Here is an 18,011-nt window from a genome sequence, read left to right as displayed (position 1 = left end):
AGATCCTGTTTCCTCTTGTGGTTTCAGCATCCACATGTATGTAGATGTCTCTACAGTCTCTTTCCAGATTTCCAATCCTGCGTTTCCCAGCTGGCTAGACACTCCACCTGGATATCTTTCTTGAACTGCAGACTCAGCAGTGTAAATGTTAAAAATTCATCATCGTCCCTCCAAATCCAGCTTCCTCTTTGAATTCCCCGAAGTCCATCACCCAGACTCAAATCCTCAGGGTTTCCGTGGTTTCTCCCCATGTCGTGGCCGTGTTTTCAATCAATCTGAGCAGGGCAGAACCCCCATCCCAGGGAGGATGACAGCTCCCAACCCACCACCAGGCCATGGTGGTCCTTTGACCCTTTCTCCCTGACCACATTTTGCCAGAAATACTAATTGGTCAAATGCAGCTATATACCGTCAGCATCTTCTTTATGAAGACATGTCTTTTATTTCCCTCTTGCTCCAGACCATCTGCTTCTTGAGAGCAGAGACCCCATGGCCCAAGAATTGAGCCTTATGGTTTGTGGGTATTCAGTAAACATTTGTTGATATGCACAGTGATTGTGAAGCAATCTTGGGTCATGGTCTGTACTGGCTGCCACCTATGGAGCCCTGACCAAGCGAAACTCTCACCATACATGACTTCAGTGGATATTTACAGAAAGCCTAGGAAATGGGGATTATTACTTCTCTCTTCCAGGCAGGGAAGCTGAGGCTCAGTGAAGTTACATCAATCACTCGAGTTCACATGGCTAGCAAATAGGAGAACAAGGGTGTCCAACCCAGACTGGCCTGTCTCCAAAGCTCTGCTCTGCACTTTTCCTTAACAAGTGAGTCTCTGATGCACAAACAGAGGCCCCTTCACACAAGCATCCTTTAGTTTTCCTGCGGCTCAGTGCACCTACTGTTAAGCACGAGAGACAGGGTCATGAGACGTAGTTTTTCAGTAAGCATACTTACTACTTTAAATCAGGGTTTCTCAGCTTCAGCACTGTTGATTTCTGTGCTCTGGGTGGGTGCGGGGTGGGGGGCGGGGCTGGTCTGGGCCATGTAAAACGTATAGAGCATCCGTGGCCTCTACTCACTAGATGCCATTAGCAACCGCCCCTCCCAGGTTTCGACAACCAAAAACATCTTTAACATTGCCGATCTTCCTTCAGAAACAAAACTGTCTCCCAGATGAAAACCCCTGCATCAAAATTTTAAAATAACAATCTAATGAAATTACAAAAGTGGTGTGGTACAGAACGTATATAGCACAAATAACAAGCTCTTTCCCCTCAAAAATATTCAGCACATGTTTCAAAGAAGTTGTTATTGCCAAAAATAGTTTTAGAACTTCTCTTTTGGAAATGCCTTCAGAGCCTAAAAATAATTCTTTTAGTCTCCGTGGTAGTTAGTCCTAAAGCACTGTTGCAAAAATATTTTGAGAATAAAATCATAAGATTGATGCCTCCGAAAGGAGTGCTCTGAAGTGGGAAATCCTCTCTGAATGTCTCAGCTTTGTCACACTTCCTGAGCAGCCACCACCTCCCTTCACCCCACCTACTCCACAGGTTACGCTTCATCACCGATGGAAATGCTGGCAATGACTTCTAGCTAGACTAGGAGCTCTGTGAGGGTAGAAACTGTGTCTGCCTGGCCTGCTGCTATCACCCCAACTCCCAGCACAGAGCCCAGGCGGGGCAAGACCCACAGTGAAGGTTTGCTGAGTGGATGTCTGAGTGACTAGGTGAATGAATAAATGAATGGCCAAGCGAGAGAATGAGTGAGTAAAAAAGTGAATGGCTAAGTGGATAGATGACAGAACGAATGAGGGAATGAGTGAGTGAATGAGTGAGTGAGTGAGTGGATGAATTAGCAGATGGCTCAGTGAATAAATAAGGCAATGACTGGATGAATGAGTCATGGAGGACTGAATGAGAAAATGAGTGAGTGGATGAGTGAGTGACTGACTGAGTGAATGAATGAATAAGTGAATGAGTAAGTGACTGACAGAATGGCTGAAATCAGGCCTTCAGTGATGACCTAATAACATAATTGGTGCTTTCCAAGAAGATACGTCAGTGATGAAAACTTGGACCTCGTGAGGAAAAAAATTTGGTGCAGGGGGAATTCCATAATCATAAGATATCAGGGAATCACTGGACTCTACTCTGTCAAAATGCAAGAGAGGTCGAGATAGCTCTAATCAAACTCATTATCTGTAACCTAGGCCCCGGTTACTTTCTAACCCATGGATGGTAATAAAAGGAGCTTAAGGTCTCAGTGTGTGCACACTGAGAAGTGCTTTGTGCACCTGCTCACTTCACCCTGTTAGCAGCTCCTCAGACAGACCTTAGAACCCACAACAATGAAGAATGTGAGTCAGAGGCTCACATTCTTGCCAAAGTTGTACAGCATTAGGTGCCAAAGCACTTTCAGTTTGGGTCAGTCTGTAAATAGCCCAGGCTCCTGCACCACTCCAATGCTACCTTCTAAGGACACAAAGTATTGCAAATTCAAGTTGGCTCATTGATTCATTTGTCACGTTTACTAAGCACTGAAGAGGCTGTAATACAGCATGGAAGATAAATAAGCACGGCCTCTGCAATAAAGGGACTTGCAGATGTCAAGTCTTACTCGTCTCTTTAGATAGAATTCCTTCTAGAAAGATGTGTGTTGATGGGACACAGATAGACCTTTATGAGAAGGTGAAGGCCTTTGTTTTCAAGCAAAAATAGCTTTGTCTTGGGTTACACTACCCTTGGTCCAAAAACCACTACAATTGGTAAATAGTTTTTAAAGGGTCATTAAATGTCATTCTAAGAACAGTTATAGTTTTATGTTATGAGTGAAAGTTTCATTGTATTCAACAAGCCCAAAAGTTTCTCTTTTGGGAAATGTAAATCAATAATAGGAACAAGATAATCAACCTTCCCCAACATCTTTCTGAAAAGTATAACCAACTCTTTAACCAGTATTTAATTAGTTTATTTCAGTCCACTACTCACTTTACCCCTTGTTTTTTTTTACATTCCTCTTCTCCTTCAAAATGACACCTATTGGTGTCATCGTAATTGTACCTCCCATCTATTTATTGCTTGTCATCACTAATACACAGTTTGGGGCACTGATTAAAATCAAAGTTTCCTCACTGATCAACATAAGTAATGATTATTTATTATTCACTAGTTCCTCTCTTTGTGGATGAAATTGTAAGTGAACAAAAATAAATGATACCTGAAAATATCTAACATAAATTGAATAACAATTGAGGACTTAAAAAATTATTTCCCAATTTACCTGCAGTAACATATTCTCAATGCTCAAGAGTAACTCTTCTGCTTCACTGGTCTTGCCCAGAAGTTTCAAAAATCTTGCAATAAAGAATATTAATCGGCATTTGTCAGCAGCAGTAACCTTAAAAAGCCTGCATTCCAACACTAGAATGGAAAGAAAAGTCAATAATCCTAAAGCATATTTGTAGAGGAACAAAGAGTGCCTATCATTTAATCTTGATAAAAGAGTAATCTCTAGTTCACTGGTTTTCTCTCAAAGGATCAGCACACCTGGTTTTACTAATATTAAGGCTTACATATATTACCGAGTATCTTAAACCACCACGTGAAAAATAAGTCAAGGCCTTTGACTAACTTTCATAAGTAAATTTTGAAAACCAAGGAGTCAAAAAAGAGTTTTTCTATAGCTCAATCCATATGCTGTTGTCATTTGTATTTGGGAGTGATTTTCAGGCAGTAAATAAAAGGCATTTAAATTTCTTACACAATTCTGCCCTCTGTTGCAAATGTCTTGAATTACTGGCTTTAGCAGAAAGAACAAAATGCAAGAACAAAATAGGGAGCACACATGTGTGTGTGTGTGTGTGTGTGTGTGAATAAATAAGGCAATGACTGGTGTAACACACAGTTACACCTTATCATGTGCTTAGTCATTCAGTCGTGTCTAATCCTTTTGTGACCTCATGGACTGTAGGCCACCAGGCTCCTCTGTCCATGGAACTTTCCAGGTAAGAACACTGGTGGGTTGCCATTTCCTATTCCACACCTTATCATATACAAATGAAAAAAATACAGAATTTTTGAACTTGAAGATTCATATACATGGTAGCACAGAGTCATCATTTCCAGAAATTCTCTTTCCAAACGTTCCAGTATCTAAACGCTACATTTGTCCATTTGTTACATTTCAAACTGCTGTGTGTAATGTGTCTGGAACAAATAAATTCTTTTTTGCAAACAGACAGATCTTTTATTAAACAGTCAGTGGACAGTACACTCCCGAGACCTGGGACGGGCCAACCCCAAAGGAGAGGCTAAACCAAATACATTCGTATCCCTCATCTGTTCCTCTGGACAAACTGTTGGCTACCCAGACCTCGGGTATCCTCTTACTTTCTTTCTGCCAACGTTTCGGTGGCTCCTCATTCACGCACAGAATAAGTGTTCAGAGAGCAGCAAGACGTCAGGCAGCATCCCAGGCTCCGAACAGCAAGCACAGCGGAGCAGGGTGCAGGCCTCAGCACTGGGAGGCCTCCAGGGGCCTCTGAGCCCCAGCTCTGGTGCCTCGGGCTGGGGAGCAAAACTAAACAGGACCGGGGAGAAAGAGTGCTGAGGGCCAGAGTCCAAGACGCTTGTCTGCGGTGGTTGTCTGAGCAAAGCGGCTTGAGGTGGGTCAGAGAACTGAGGGGTCGAGCTAAGTGACAGAGGGACCCTAAGAACCAGAAGTAGCTGCTCAGAGCGGACAGAAAAGGGCAGTGTGGGGGCTTCCCTGGTGACTCCGTGGTGAAGAATCTGCCTGCCAACGCAGCAGACATGGGTCTGGTCCCTGATCTCAGAAAACCCCACGTCATGGAGCAACTAAGCTCGGGGGCCACAACTACTGAGTCTGTCCTTGGGAGCCTGTGCCCGGGAGCCTGTGCCCGGGAGCCTGTCCTCAGGAGCCTGTGCTCGGGAGCCTGTGCCCGGGAGCCTGTCCTCGGGAGCCTGTGCCCGGGAGCCTGTGCCCGGGAGCCTGTCCTCGGGAGCCTGTGCCCGGGAGCCTGTGCTCTGCGACAAGAGGAATCGCCTCGAGGAGAAGCCCGTGACTGCAGCTAGAGGGGAGCCCCAGTCACCACAGCCAGAGCAAAGCTGGGCAGCAACAAGGACCCAGTGCAGTAAATAAACAAAGTTATAAATCACCAGCCTCCATCCACTAGAATAAGACCATTTTTTAAAAAGGAAAACAAAGAAGCGTAGTGTGGACACAACTAAGGGATGAGATCCTGCCCACAAGCGGGACTCTTACACATTCCAGGGGGGTTCCTGAGTCCAGGTTCCTGTCAAGAGCTCAGGTTGGAAGGATGGAGCCCATCACTAAGGGACTGGTCGGCATCTCCATCGTGGTTGGTGCTATTCCAGGCCTGGAGATACAGCGGTGAGCAGGACAGAGGAGAGGCCTACCCTCCAGGGGCTTCTATCCCAGCAGCTGAAAGGGTGACAGTCCGGGGAGAGGGGAGCAGAGATCCAGGGTTAAAAGAGGAAACAAGGCAGTCTGTAACAGTTATGCCAAGAATTAAAACACGTTAACATAACAGAGAATGACTAAGTACAACGTTCAACTGGAAGGCCACCCTGAGACGGCTGAGATCTAAAGAACCAGAAAGAACCGGCACTACAATGAGTGGGAGGAATGTTCCGGGCAGAGGGAAGAACATTCCTGGCAGAGGGAACCGCTGATGCCAAGGCCCAAAGGCAGAATGTACTTGAAGGACAGAAAGAAGGCCGAGGAGGCTGGCATCCAGAGGCCAAGGGGAAGAATCATACAAAATGATGCTACCCAGGCATGCAGGGGCCAGGCTGTACCAGGCAGTGTAGGCTACAATGAGGTATTTAGATTTTAGTGTAAGTACCACAGCAGGCCAGTGGAATCTTCCTAATCTGCAATGTGACATGATCTGCTTTACGTTCCTAAAAACTCACCTTGACGACTATGCAGACAATTGATTTTGTAGGAACAACAGTGAAAGTAGGGATGGGGGGTTGGGATGTATGTATATAAACAGCTGATTCACCTCGCTGCAGACTGACTACACTATAAAGCAATTGTGCTCCAATAAAAAAAAAAAAAATGGAGCAGGAAGACCAGTTAGGAGGCTGTTACTACAGGCCAAGGGAGGGGTGATAATGACCAAGGCTCACTAGAGTGGTCCCATCGTAGACCTGAGGTTAACATGACCCCTCTAACTTCAACGTCATCCTGAAAGTCCCAGCTAGTGCAATAAGATAGGAAAAGGAAATAAAAGATATACACATTGGGAGGGAAGAAATAAAAGTCTTTCTTTACAAATGATATGACGATCCATGTAGAAAAACCCCAAAAATACACTGAAAAGCCCCTGAAACATATACATTACTATATTGAAATAGACAGCCAGTGGGAATTTGCTGTATGATGCAAGCAACAGAAATCTGGTGTTTTGTGACAACTGAGAGGTGTGGAACAGGGTGGGAGGTGGGAGGGAGATTCAAGAGGGAGGGGACATATTTACACGCATGGCTGATTCCTGTTGATGTACAGCAGAAACCAACACAATATTGTAACTATCCTCCAGTTTAAAAATAAGAAAACAAGAAAAAAAAAGTTAATACTTAAGTTGTTATTAAAAAAAACTTCTGGAACTAGAAAGCAATTATAGCAAGGTTATAGGATACAAGGTTAATATTCAAAAGTCATTGCTCTCTTATGTAACAGCAATGAACAACTGGAATTAGACAGTTAAAACATAATAGCACACCAAAAATGAAGTACTTAGGTATAAATCTAACAAAATATGTATATGATATATATGCATAACACTACTAAATTCTGATGAAAGATACTAAAGAAAATCTAAATAAATAGATGTGGCTTCCCTAATAGCTCAGTTCGTAAAGAATCCGCCTGCAATGCAGGAGACTCCAGTTCAATTCCTGGGTTGGGAAGATCCCCTGGAGAAGGGAAAAAGCTACTCACTCCAGTATTCTGGCCTGGAGAACTCCCTAGACGGTATAGTCCATGGAGTCACAAAGAGTCGGACAGGACTAAGCAACTTTCACTTTCATTTGGGCTTTCCTGGTGGCTCAGATGGTAGAGTGTCTGCCTGTAATGCAGGAGACCCAGGTTCAATCCCTGGGTGGGGAAGATGCCCTGGAGAAGGAAATAGCAATCCACTCCAGTAGAAAATCCCATGGATGGAGGAGCCTGGTAGGCTGCAGTCCATGGGGTTGCCAAGAGTCGGACACGACTGAGCGAAAAATAGATATACCATGTTGATGGATCGGAATACTCAACACTGTTAAGATACTTGACCAATAGATTCAATGCAATCCCATTAAAAATCTTCTATAGATGTTCAACCAACTTTTGACAAACTTTTTCACCAACTTTTTGTAGCAGAGACAATTCAATAGGGATAGTTTAATCAACAAATGGTGCTGGAAAAATTGAACATCCATGCGTAATAAGAAATTAAGCTAGACACAGACATTCCACTTTCCACAAAAAATTACTCAAAACTGATAACAGACCTAAATATAAAATGAAATATTAGAAAACGTTTAGAAGGAAATGCTGAAGAAAAGCTATGTGACCTTGGATTTGGTGATGACCTTAAACACAACACCAAAAGCACAATTCATGAGAAAACAGTTAGACTTTATCAAAATTTAAAACTTCTTCTCTGTGAAAAGCACTATTAAGAGACTGAAAAAACCAGTCACATATTTGTGGATAAGATATATGTTTTAATAAAATATATACCTGATAAAAGATTTCAATCCAAAATATACAAAAAACTCAAACTCAACAACAAGATGTGTAAAGATGTTCAACATTGTCAGTAGGTAATGCAAATTAAAACAACAATGGAAGGTATCACCACATACTTATTAGAATGCCTAAAATTAAAAAATTGACAATACCAAATACTAGCAAGGATACAGAAAAACTGAAACTCATTCATTGCTAGTGAGTCTGGCAGTTTCTTACAAAGGTAAACACAGTCTTACCATGCAATCCAGCAATCATGTTTCTAGGTATTTACTCAACTGATTTAAAAACTTGCATGCAAATGTTTATAGCAAATGTTTGTCCTTCAATAAGTGAACCGGTAAACCGTGGTACATTTGTACCCTGGAATATTATTCAGCATTAAAAAGAAATGAAGTGTCAAGCCACGAAAGGAAACATAAATGCATATTCGAATCACGATTGTGAATAGGATTCCTGACAGCTTAGAGAGAGGCAGTGGTGGACATGTTTGAGAAACATTTAGGAAGTAAAAAATGCCAGGACTCGGTGATAAAATGCATTTGGAGAGAGGAAAAGGAGAGGTAAGTATCAAGGATTACTCCAACGTGGTAAATTGAGAGAGAGCCCCTGGAACAGATCCTGTTTTGGAGAGATGTTCATGAGTCTCAGTTTTAGATGTGTTGGGTTTGAGGAACTTTGAAGGCATCAGCCAAGTGGAATTAAGTAGATGGGTAGATGGATTTGGGACTCAGAGGATAAGTGCAGCTGGGCAAGTAAACCTGTGAGTCACATGCATATGAACAATCACAAAAGCCATGGACACAGATAATATTCCGAGGGTGAAAATAATGATGAGAGGAAAAGCAGTTTAAGGAATTCTAACAGTCGGGAGCCAGGAAGAAGAGGAGGAACTAACCAAAGAAACAGAAAAGCTGCAGCCAGAGAGACGGAAGATGGACCAGGGGGTATATTACCAATAAAACCAAGAACAGGATGTTTACTAGAGCAGGGCCAGGTCAGAAGTACCCACTGATGCTAACAAGTCAAGTCAGACAAGGACTGAAAACATTCTTTGGATGACCTGTTCATGATTATCTGTATTTTTATTGAAGTGTTCATCATTTTCTTATTGATTTTAAAAGCATTTTTACATATTAGAAACATTAATCCTTTGCATGTTGTATACGTTACAAATATTTTTCCCAGTTAACACTTGTAGTTGTGTTTCTGCTTTTCTCAGAGTTGATTTGTGTTATTTTACACATAGAAACTTCATGTGTTTATGTTGGCAGATTTATCAGTTATCTTCTCTTTCATGAGTTACCCTTTTGCTTTCTTGCTTAGACTCATCTATATTTTCTTACAGTGTATAGTTTTCTGAATATAAAACTTCACTTTCTTATATTTAATTTTAATCCTCCTAGAGTTTATTTTGGTGCAATGTTTCAGATAACAACTTTTTACCAAATAGTGTATTATTATCACAGCACTATTTATTCCATAATCCATCTAATTTGAAAAGCTTCTATCATTAACTATATTTTTTACATCTGCAACTGAATCTGAGCTTTCTATTTTGTTCCACTGAGCTATTTTTGCTCCCAGTAGTATTTTAAGAACTATTATTGCTTCATAATATGTTTAAATAACTTGACATTCAAATTGCCCTCATTATTTTAAGCTCTTATTCTTGTATATTTTTTCTCCAAAAACTGTGGAATCATTTTGAAAATTCAGAAATGACTTCATCCCATTGGGATTTCAGATAAAATTATCTTATGTCTGTCTGCCTGAGTCAGGAAGATACCCTGGAGGAGGGAATGGCCATTCCAGTATTCTTGCCTGGAAAATCCCAAGGATAGAGGAGCTTGGTGGGCTACAGTCCACGGGGTCGCAAAGAGTCGGACATGACTGAGCATGTACCCACTCACACATCCTAAATCTATAAATCAATTGGGGAAGAATTGATAGCTTTATAACACTGAGTTGTCCTATCCTAGAATACGGTGTATCTCCCTACAGACTGAAATCTTATTTTCTGTAATTCTGAAGCTTCTTTATAAAAATAAAGATTTGCAGATTTCTTATTAAATTTATTCTTAGATATTTCATACTTTATATGGCCATAGCAAATTGTATCTTTTATACTTTAAATTTTTCTGTAGAGCTATTTTGGCCCACAAAATATTTAGAGACTCTGAAGATATCAAGGGCAAAGCTTCACACATTAGTCATGAAAAGCTGATGTTCTCCCATTTACTACAAATTCTGACAAGACCCTGTAATGTAATGCATTAGCCCTTTGCCCTGAAACCCACCCCTTAAATTTAAAAACATGACGACTCTCCTCACCCCACCACAGCCACCACCTGGAGGGCATCCAGCCATCTAGTCGTCCAGATGGAGCCAGGCTGGGACTCATCCTTCTGCCATGTCTTCTCGCCTTTGGCACTGTCCAAAAAATGTGACGGCAGCCAGAAACGGGCTTTCTTTACTTTGACGTGACTCAGGACTCCAGCCAAAACCGAAAGTATGATGTCGAAGAGAACCTATAAAAACTGACCTGACTATAAAAGTTGTCTTTTTGAGTCAAAGACCTCTCTTCTGGTCTATCAATCAGAGATGAAGCTTTCCCAGCCAGCGCCGCTGAGTGGGGTAGCGGGGCCAGGAAGCATTAGCCAAGAAGCGAGTCCCAAACTCAGGACTCCGCACTTCGTTCCACCAACCCAAGAAATCAGGCGTCTTGTTCTCGTCGCAGCCACCAGGGGGAGCCAAACCACACGAGAGGGAAGGATAACGAAGAGGCCGGGCCGGTGCTCCTTAATGGACCGACAGCCTGGTGGAGCCAGGAGAGATGTCGTCTGCTCCGAATCAAACTAAAGCCAGTGGGCACTCTTAGAAAACGCTCACTTTTTAAGGAGCCTACCAGAGGCAGGTCCGGGTCAAAAGTATAAGCAGCCTATTTACTTCCACATGGAGGATGAGTGGGTCAGACAAATTTCAAAAGTATATAAATCATACATGGTCATGAGAATAAAATCTAGATGTCTAAGGACAAAAAGGAATAGAGGATCGCCCCAATCCTGGTGGCTCAGGGGTAAGGATTCCACCTGCAATGCAGGAGCCACAGAAGCCACAGGTTTGATCCCTGGGTTGGGAAGATTCCCTCGAAGAGGGCATGGCAACCCACTCCAGCATTCTTGCCTGGAGAATCCCATCCACCGAGGAGCCTGGCAGGCTACAGTCCATGGGGTCACACAGAGTCAGACATGGCTGAAGCGATTTAGCAGGCACGCATGCAACTCCCCAATCCATTCCTAGCTATCTGAGACTTACCTCACCCTCTCTAAGGCTTGGTTCCCTTAACTTCAAGAAAAATATTAATAGTATTATAAAGGTCTTATGAGAATTAAAATAATACACACAGTATATTAAACTCATAGCTTGGCATATGAGAAATGCTTGAAATTTGTTCTTATGATCACTAGATGATAAACCCCACGGGGTTTTTTTAGAGCAGGGGTTAGTTCTTCTGAACTCGTTTTGAACTAGTCTGCCTGCTCACCGCTATGTCAACAGTGCCCTGTGAGTCCACGTCCCAGGGAAGGCACACAGTTACTGTTTGCTGAAAGGTGAATGAAGCTTATTACTGTTTAATAAGCCAGGAAATAAAGGACGAGAGAGAGTGAGAGAGAGAGAGACAAGAGGGGCGTACTGTGGGGAGCAAAACAAAAAAAGAAGAAAATTAACCAAAGTGTTGTCTGAAAAAAAAACAAAGTGTTGTCTAAACCCAAGTCAATAGACAGTCAAAGAAGAACGGTCCCAGTGTGGACTGAGGCCACACTTGACAGTAACCACACGTTTCCAGCCCTGAGGGATGGAGGGATCAGTGGTAACATCAGGAGACAGAGGGACTACAGAATAAAGGGCAAGCTTGAGGCAGGGCAATCTGAAACAGTTTAGGCTTTGCAGCTCTTTAATTTGCACTGGTCATTCAGGAAAGCCATTGGTCAAGCAACAAAACTATTAGCAGCTCTCGGGAAATGGGGCATGGACCCTGATACTACAAAAGGTCAAAACTCCAAACACAGATGAAGAAGGAAGGTGTCAGGGGTGTGGCTGAAGCCATGAGAAAGTAGAGAGAAAGAACACGGCTAATGCTTGGAGAAACAGCCACCACAAGACGATAAAGAGGAGCCATTTCAAACCTCACACTCACACTGCCTATCTTCAGAACCGTGGGTTTACCTGGTGGGGAGAAGGGCTCCGAGGTCTGGTGAATGGATCAGAATGATGTGTGAAAACAGAACAGTGACCCTGGGCCACACTGCAGCGCAGCAGAACGGACCATAGAGACACTGGTAGTCACTGTACCTGAGAGCGTACATCTCCTCTTCACTTTCTGGCACTGGTCTGCTTTGATCTTGGCTGCTGCGAGCAAATAGGCTTCAGTAGCATCATACCCCACTTCCGATAACACAGTCCAGTAGTGGACAAGGTGCAGCCTTGTCCAGAAGCTCGGGCTTTGGGTCTTTGTTATAAAGTCGGTGATACTTGTAACACAACATATTAGTGGGAGTTGTTTTAGTATTTCATGCCTTGAAGGCAGCTGTTCTGTTGACCACATCCCACTATCCTCTCTGTAAATTTCTTCGCTAATGTGACTTCAGTAGATCACCAACCAGATAAACATGAGCCTGTCACTGTTCACCAGCTGAAGCCAATGCCAGTCCTCTGGCCCCTCCGCACACCAGGCTCCCTAAATCTGCCAGCAGAGCAAGCCCCTCCCTCTTCTGAGCTCACCTAGGTCTGTGTGAAGCAGTTCCCACTGTGGATAGCAATTCTCTGGCTCAACACCTTCCCTTCTAGAAGGAGAGCCATAGCCCCTTCACTCCTGAATTCCCAGGGCCTGGAACAGCCTGGGAGACAGCAGGTGTCAGTGAGAGATGTCTTTGGAATGAATGTGCAACGGGGACAAGGAGAAAGGGGAGGGAGGGAAGGAAGTGGGGTGGAGGGGAAGAGAAGGCAAGAAACAAGAGAAGGAGGCAGGAGGGCCCAGCAGGAGAGCACAGTCTAGGCTTCATTCATCCTTGCTCAACTCCAGGTCCTCCTCTCCCCAGAAGCCTCTTAACTTTGAGGGAAATCCAGGGGAGTTGAGAGAGGAAAAGAAACTTCTGCAGAGCCAGATGGGGCAACCCCAGGGATCCATAGGCCATAGAAGTAGATCAAATGATGGTCCCATCCAAATGAATGAACTGGTATTGAATGAATATGTATGAGTGGGTGTGTCTTGCTCAAGGGCATCATGGTACCTCAGTGCAGGGCTTAGCAAAAGGAAAAGGGAAATCTGCCAAACGTAACATCAAAACAAGACTCACCTGGGACTTGAGAGAAAGCTGCTCAGATCTTCCCAGCAGCCGCTCATCTTCAAATGCCAGGGCAGCTCCTGATACACTCTCCAGAAATCAGTTTGCCTTTGGAAGTATTTGACCAAGATTCGGTGGTAATGTGTTTTCTTGTGATTCGTTGGGTCCTGGAAGCTATATGGGCTGCTCTCTCTGACGGGAGTGATGACACCTATTCACAAATCAGTTACAGAGTCACTCTGAGGCACAGCAGAAATTAACATATTATTTATGAAGTAATAAATCAACTATACTTCCATTTTTTTAATAAAATAAAAAGCAGTCACAGTAGAATGCATCTGACTTTTTAGACTGTGAAAACACTACAGCAAACAGGTAACAGTTCGGTGGCCATATTCAGACAAGAAAAGTCAAAGCAGCTGGAAAAAAAAAACTGCAACATCACAAATGTATCCTCTTATAAGGCAATTAAGAGTTTACCAAAGAATTAGTTACAGCTATATCACTGACCGGAGAAGGCAATGGCACCCCACTCCAGTACTCTTGCCTGGAGAATCCCATGGACGAAGGAGCCTGGTGGGCTGCGGTCCATGCGGTCGCTAAGAGTCAGACACGACTGAGCGACTTCACTTTCACTTTTCACTTTCATGCATTGGAGAAGGAAATGACAACCCACTCCAGTGTTCTTGCCTGGAGAATCCCAGGGACAGGGGAGCCTGGTGGGCTGCCGTCTATGGGGTCGCACAGAGTCGGACACGACTGAAGCGACTTAGCAGCAGCAGCAGCAGCATGATCACTGACCTAGATTTTGAGAAACTCTGTGAGCATGTTGACTTTTCATGTTGCATCTTCCCCCTCCCCCAAGGAAATATTTGTAACCTACTTTGCAGTTTTAAATGTACACCATGGTTACTGCTTAAATAAGCACTTTGAAATATTATAGGGCATGCATTTTTGGAGAAGTTAATCTGCCTGCAGCTCGCATAGGGCAAGGGGTAGCCAAGCAAATTAACTGCAAATTGGATGTTTGAGTCAAGATTATGATACTGAGTTTCCAAAGAGAAAGGGTTCCAATAGATCATACCCCCCATAAACAAGCTTCTCAAAAACAAAAGGGTTTTGTTTAATTCAGTCTTGGTGATATATAGCCTTGAAAACTGAAACAGAAGTATTTTTAATTTTCTGCTTGACACTTTTTCTTGCAAGATAAATGAGACACACAGCTGGACGACACACCAAGCCCAGCTCTTCAGAAGAAATATAACCCAAAAAAGGAGCCCATTGTTCAAGTTATCATCCTGCATTCCTTCTGAAATGAATTCTAGGTCTTCTACCCACTTGGAGAGATGCCATGCTCGCTGGTCTAAAATGCGCTGATGTGCCTAGACAGCACACGTGGTGCTCGAAAGACCCCTGGAAGACGACTCCCCTCCCGCACAGGGTGTGGAGAAGGCATTTTTGTGGGTAGGAAATTGGGAAAGTGGGGTGGAGAATGAGAGAAAATGAAAACTAGGACAAAGACCACCCTGAGTCCAAGATTTGGAGTGTTAAACGCAATTCATAAAGTGTGCAAAATGTTTTCTTATCAAACACTGCATTTAATTTTACCCTTTTACAAAGTATCTCTTGAGGAGGATGTGGAAACCCCTGTGCTGGTGAATTTTACATGTTCACTGACAGGGCAAAGGGGAGTCCAGAAAGCTGGTGAAACTTTATCTCTGGGTTTGTCTGTGAGGGTGTTTCTGCAAGACATTAGCATTTGAATCAGTAGACTGAATAAAAAAGATTTCCAGTCTTCACACCAAATCAACCGGGATAAGGGCCTGCACAATTTGCTCTCTCTAGAATATCTCCTGCCTTCAGATCTCAGCAGTCCTGGTTCTCAGACCTTCATTTTCTGACCGGGACTTATACCACTGACTCCCGTGGTTCTCGGGCCTTTGGACTTGGACTCTAACTGTAAGTATCCAGGGCTTTTCTGGGCCTCTAGCTTGTAGATGGCAGATAACAGGAGTTCTCAGCCTCCATAATGACATGAGCCAAGCCTTCCTAACAAATCTGTTTCTGTAACTATCTCTCTGTCTACCTCCTGTTGGTGCTGTTTCTCTGGAGAACCCAGGCTAGGGACTTCCCTCAGGGTGCAGTGGTTAAGACTCTGTGCTTCCACTGCAGGGCACACAGATTCAATCCCTGGCCAGGGAACGAAGATCCCGCATGCAGTGAAACATGGCAAAAAAAGGAGAGAGAGAGACAACCCTTGCTAATACAATCCCCATATAATAAACAAAACCTGTCTGAAATCAGAGAGACCAAGTGGCTTGTCCCTGGTCAGCACATGATCTGTGTGAAATAAAATTCACATTTTATGGCAAGACAAGGAAAATTTAAACACAAAAGTTCTCTAGCCTGGGCCTCCTCTTCCCCTGCACTGTACATAGAGTGTCCGCATTATGCATCAACCAGGCCTCCCCAGCGGCAGGAAAACCTGCTCAACCATAGACAGCAACATTCTCCGGGCATCAGCAAGACAGCTCCTTAAGAGATAACATTCCTTCTTGATTTTGTAAAGGGGTCACATGGCCTACCACAATGGTGCTTCGATCTGGATTATGTAAACTGTCAATAATATGTCATTTGATACCACTCCAATATTCTCGCCTGGAGAATCCCACAGACAGAGGAGCCTGATGGGCTACAGTCCACAGGGGCGCAAAGAGTTGGACACGGTTGAAGCAATTAGCACAGCACCCATTAACGCATGTATACGGAATCTAGAAAAATGGTATGCATGAACCTACTAGCAGGGCAGGTAGAGAGACACATGCAAAGGGCAGACATCCAGACACAGAGCGGGAAGCGGGTGGTGGGACGGGCTGGGAGGGCAGCGCTGACCTGTTAATATACACTCACGCCCGTGCACAGTCACTCAGCTGTGTCCGACTCTTCGTGACCGTATCAACTGAAGCCCGCCAGGTTCCTCTGTCCACGAGATTTTACAGGCAAGAATACTAGAGTGGGTTGCCATTTACTCCTCCAGAGGATCTTCCTGACCCAAGGATCAAACCCGCATCTCCTGTGTCTCCTGCATCAGCAGGTGGATTCTTTCACTGAGCTGCTTGGGAAGCCCACCCTGGGAAGCCCATATAGACATCACCATGTGTAAAATAGATAGCTAGGGGGAAGCCGCTATACAGCACAGGAAGCTGAGCTCACTGCTCTGTGATGACCTGGCGGGGGGATAGGGGTGGGCGGGAGGGAAGTTCAAGAGGGAGGGGAGGTATGTGTATGTACGGCTGATTCATTTTGCTGTACAGCAGTTTAGTCGTGTCCGACTCTTTACGACCCCACAGACTGCAGCATGCCAGGCTTCCCTCTCCTTCACCATCTCCTTGAGTTTGCTCAAACTCATGCCCATTAAGTCAGTGATGCCATCCAACCATCTCGTCCTCTGACATCCCCTTCTCTTGCCTTCAACCTTTTCTAGCATCAGGGTCTTTTCCAATGAGTCACTTCCTCCCATCAAGTGGCCAAAGTATCGGAGCTTCACATTGTAAAAAATTATACTCTAATTAAAAAAAAATACATCATTTGATGTATAGCACTCTTTCAAAACTTATATAACTGTGTCTGGTGATGGACTGGGAAGCCTGGCGTGCTGCAGTCCATGGGTTCAGAGAGTCGGGTATGACTGAGTGACCACACTGAACTAACAGGTGGAACAGTTCTCAGAGTGTTCTGGGATGCTCTTTCTGGGTTTTAATCCTCAAATTTGACTTGAATAAAATTTTTCAATTCTTCCTTAGATCGACTGATTAATTTTTCACTGACACTTCTAAATGTAGGAGGATTCAAACCTTCTGACTTAATTTCAGCGCTCCTCCAATCACACGTGGGATGTGAGGAATGGCTTGACCACGGGATCATGTGTGTTACGAAGTTCAGTGTAGTTCTCATAGACAGACTAACCGGCTGACATTTACATGGTGCTGTTATCTCTTATGGGCCTCCCAGGTGGCACAATGGTAAAGAATCCGCCTGCCAATTCAGGAGACCCGAGAGACACAGGTTCAACTGCTGGGTCCGGAAGATCCTCTGGAGAAGGAAATGGCAACCCGTTCCAGTATTCTTGCCTGGAAAATCCCATGGACAGTGGAGCCTGGTGGGCTATAGTTCATGCGTTCACAAAGAGTTAGACACGGCTGAGGCTAGACTTCACGGTGTGGATGAACAACCCCCCAAGTCTCAGTGGCTTAAAAGAGCAAAGGTTAATCATGTCCATCACATGTTGGCTGGAACCCCAAATCCAGGTGGATCTCCTCACCCCAGGACGGATGGAGCAGTCGCCATCTTGAACGTGGCCAGTCAGCACTCACAACTCGTGGGCAAAATTAGCCACAAGCGCCACCCAGCAAGAGGCAGAGTATTAATTTCAAACGAAAGCAGCCTGCAGATGTCTGTGCCTAAGAGACCAGTTTGCCTCAAAATGACTGACATGACATCTGGACAAAAGACGTTAAAACATAGCCCTTCACCAAAATACCACAGCAGACAAATGCTGCAGCCCCAGGCTTTGGGATATTTTTCATCCTTTAGGAATGGGCTTGCTTCTTATGCCAAGGCTGCATGAAGTCAATTATTGAAACTACAATTTCTGGTGCTTCTAGCAAAAACTAGTATTTACAGCCTGATTCTGCAGCAAGAAAACTTGCAGTTTTAACCACAGTGAATAGTGCCAGCAGTGCTTTATTTTGGAGCTCATGTTACAGAGAAGGGGTACAGCATGAACCCACAGTTTTACCAGTAACACCGTGACCCTTCAGTCCCTAGACCCACAGGACTGTTAATGCTCTTGGTCAAATGGAGAGATTGAGAGCCTTGTAA

The 18,011-nt window shown here is 44.0% G+C and overlaps 1 protein-coding gene and 1 non-coding gene across 2 annotated transcripts in view; one reads left to right on the top strand and one right to left on the bottom strand.

Annotated features, from left to right (window-relative positions):
- LOC133043986 (putative tetratricopeptide repeat protein 41) overlaps positions 1–18,011 on the bottom strand; it is an 82,628-nt gene that overhangs the window by 33,235 nt on the left and 31,382 nt on the right. Inside the window, exons 9-11 of the mRNA XM_061125499.1 lie at positions 13,143–13,341; positions 12,139–12,317; positions 3,280–3,419 (exon numbers count right to left, since the gene is read on the bottom strand). Coding sequence (XP_060981482.1) covers positions 3,280–3,419; positions 12,139–12,317; positions 13,143–13,341 — 518 coding nt within the window. The remainder of the gene's footprint in view (positions 1–3,279; positions 3,420–12,138; positions 12,318–13,142; positions 13,342–18,011) is intronic.
- TRNAY-GUA (transfer RNA tyrosine (anticodon GUA)) lies at positions 7,084–7,155 on the top strand. The gene has a single exon. It is a non-coding gene; the product is annotated as a tRNA-Tyr (tRNA).

The sequence above is a fragment of the Dama dama genome, chromosome 22 (genome assembly GCF_033118175.1).
Source record: "Dama dama isolate Ldn47 chromosome 22, ASM3311817v1, whole genome shotgun sequence".
In the NCBI taxonomy this organism is placed as follows: Eukaryota; Metazoa; Chordata; class Mammalia; order Artiodactyla; family Cervidae; genus Dama; species Dama dama.
The sequence above is the reverse complement of the archived record's forward strand: the minus strand, read 5'-3'. Positions and strand labels throughout refer to the sequence as shown.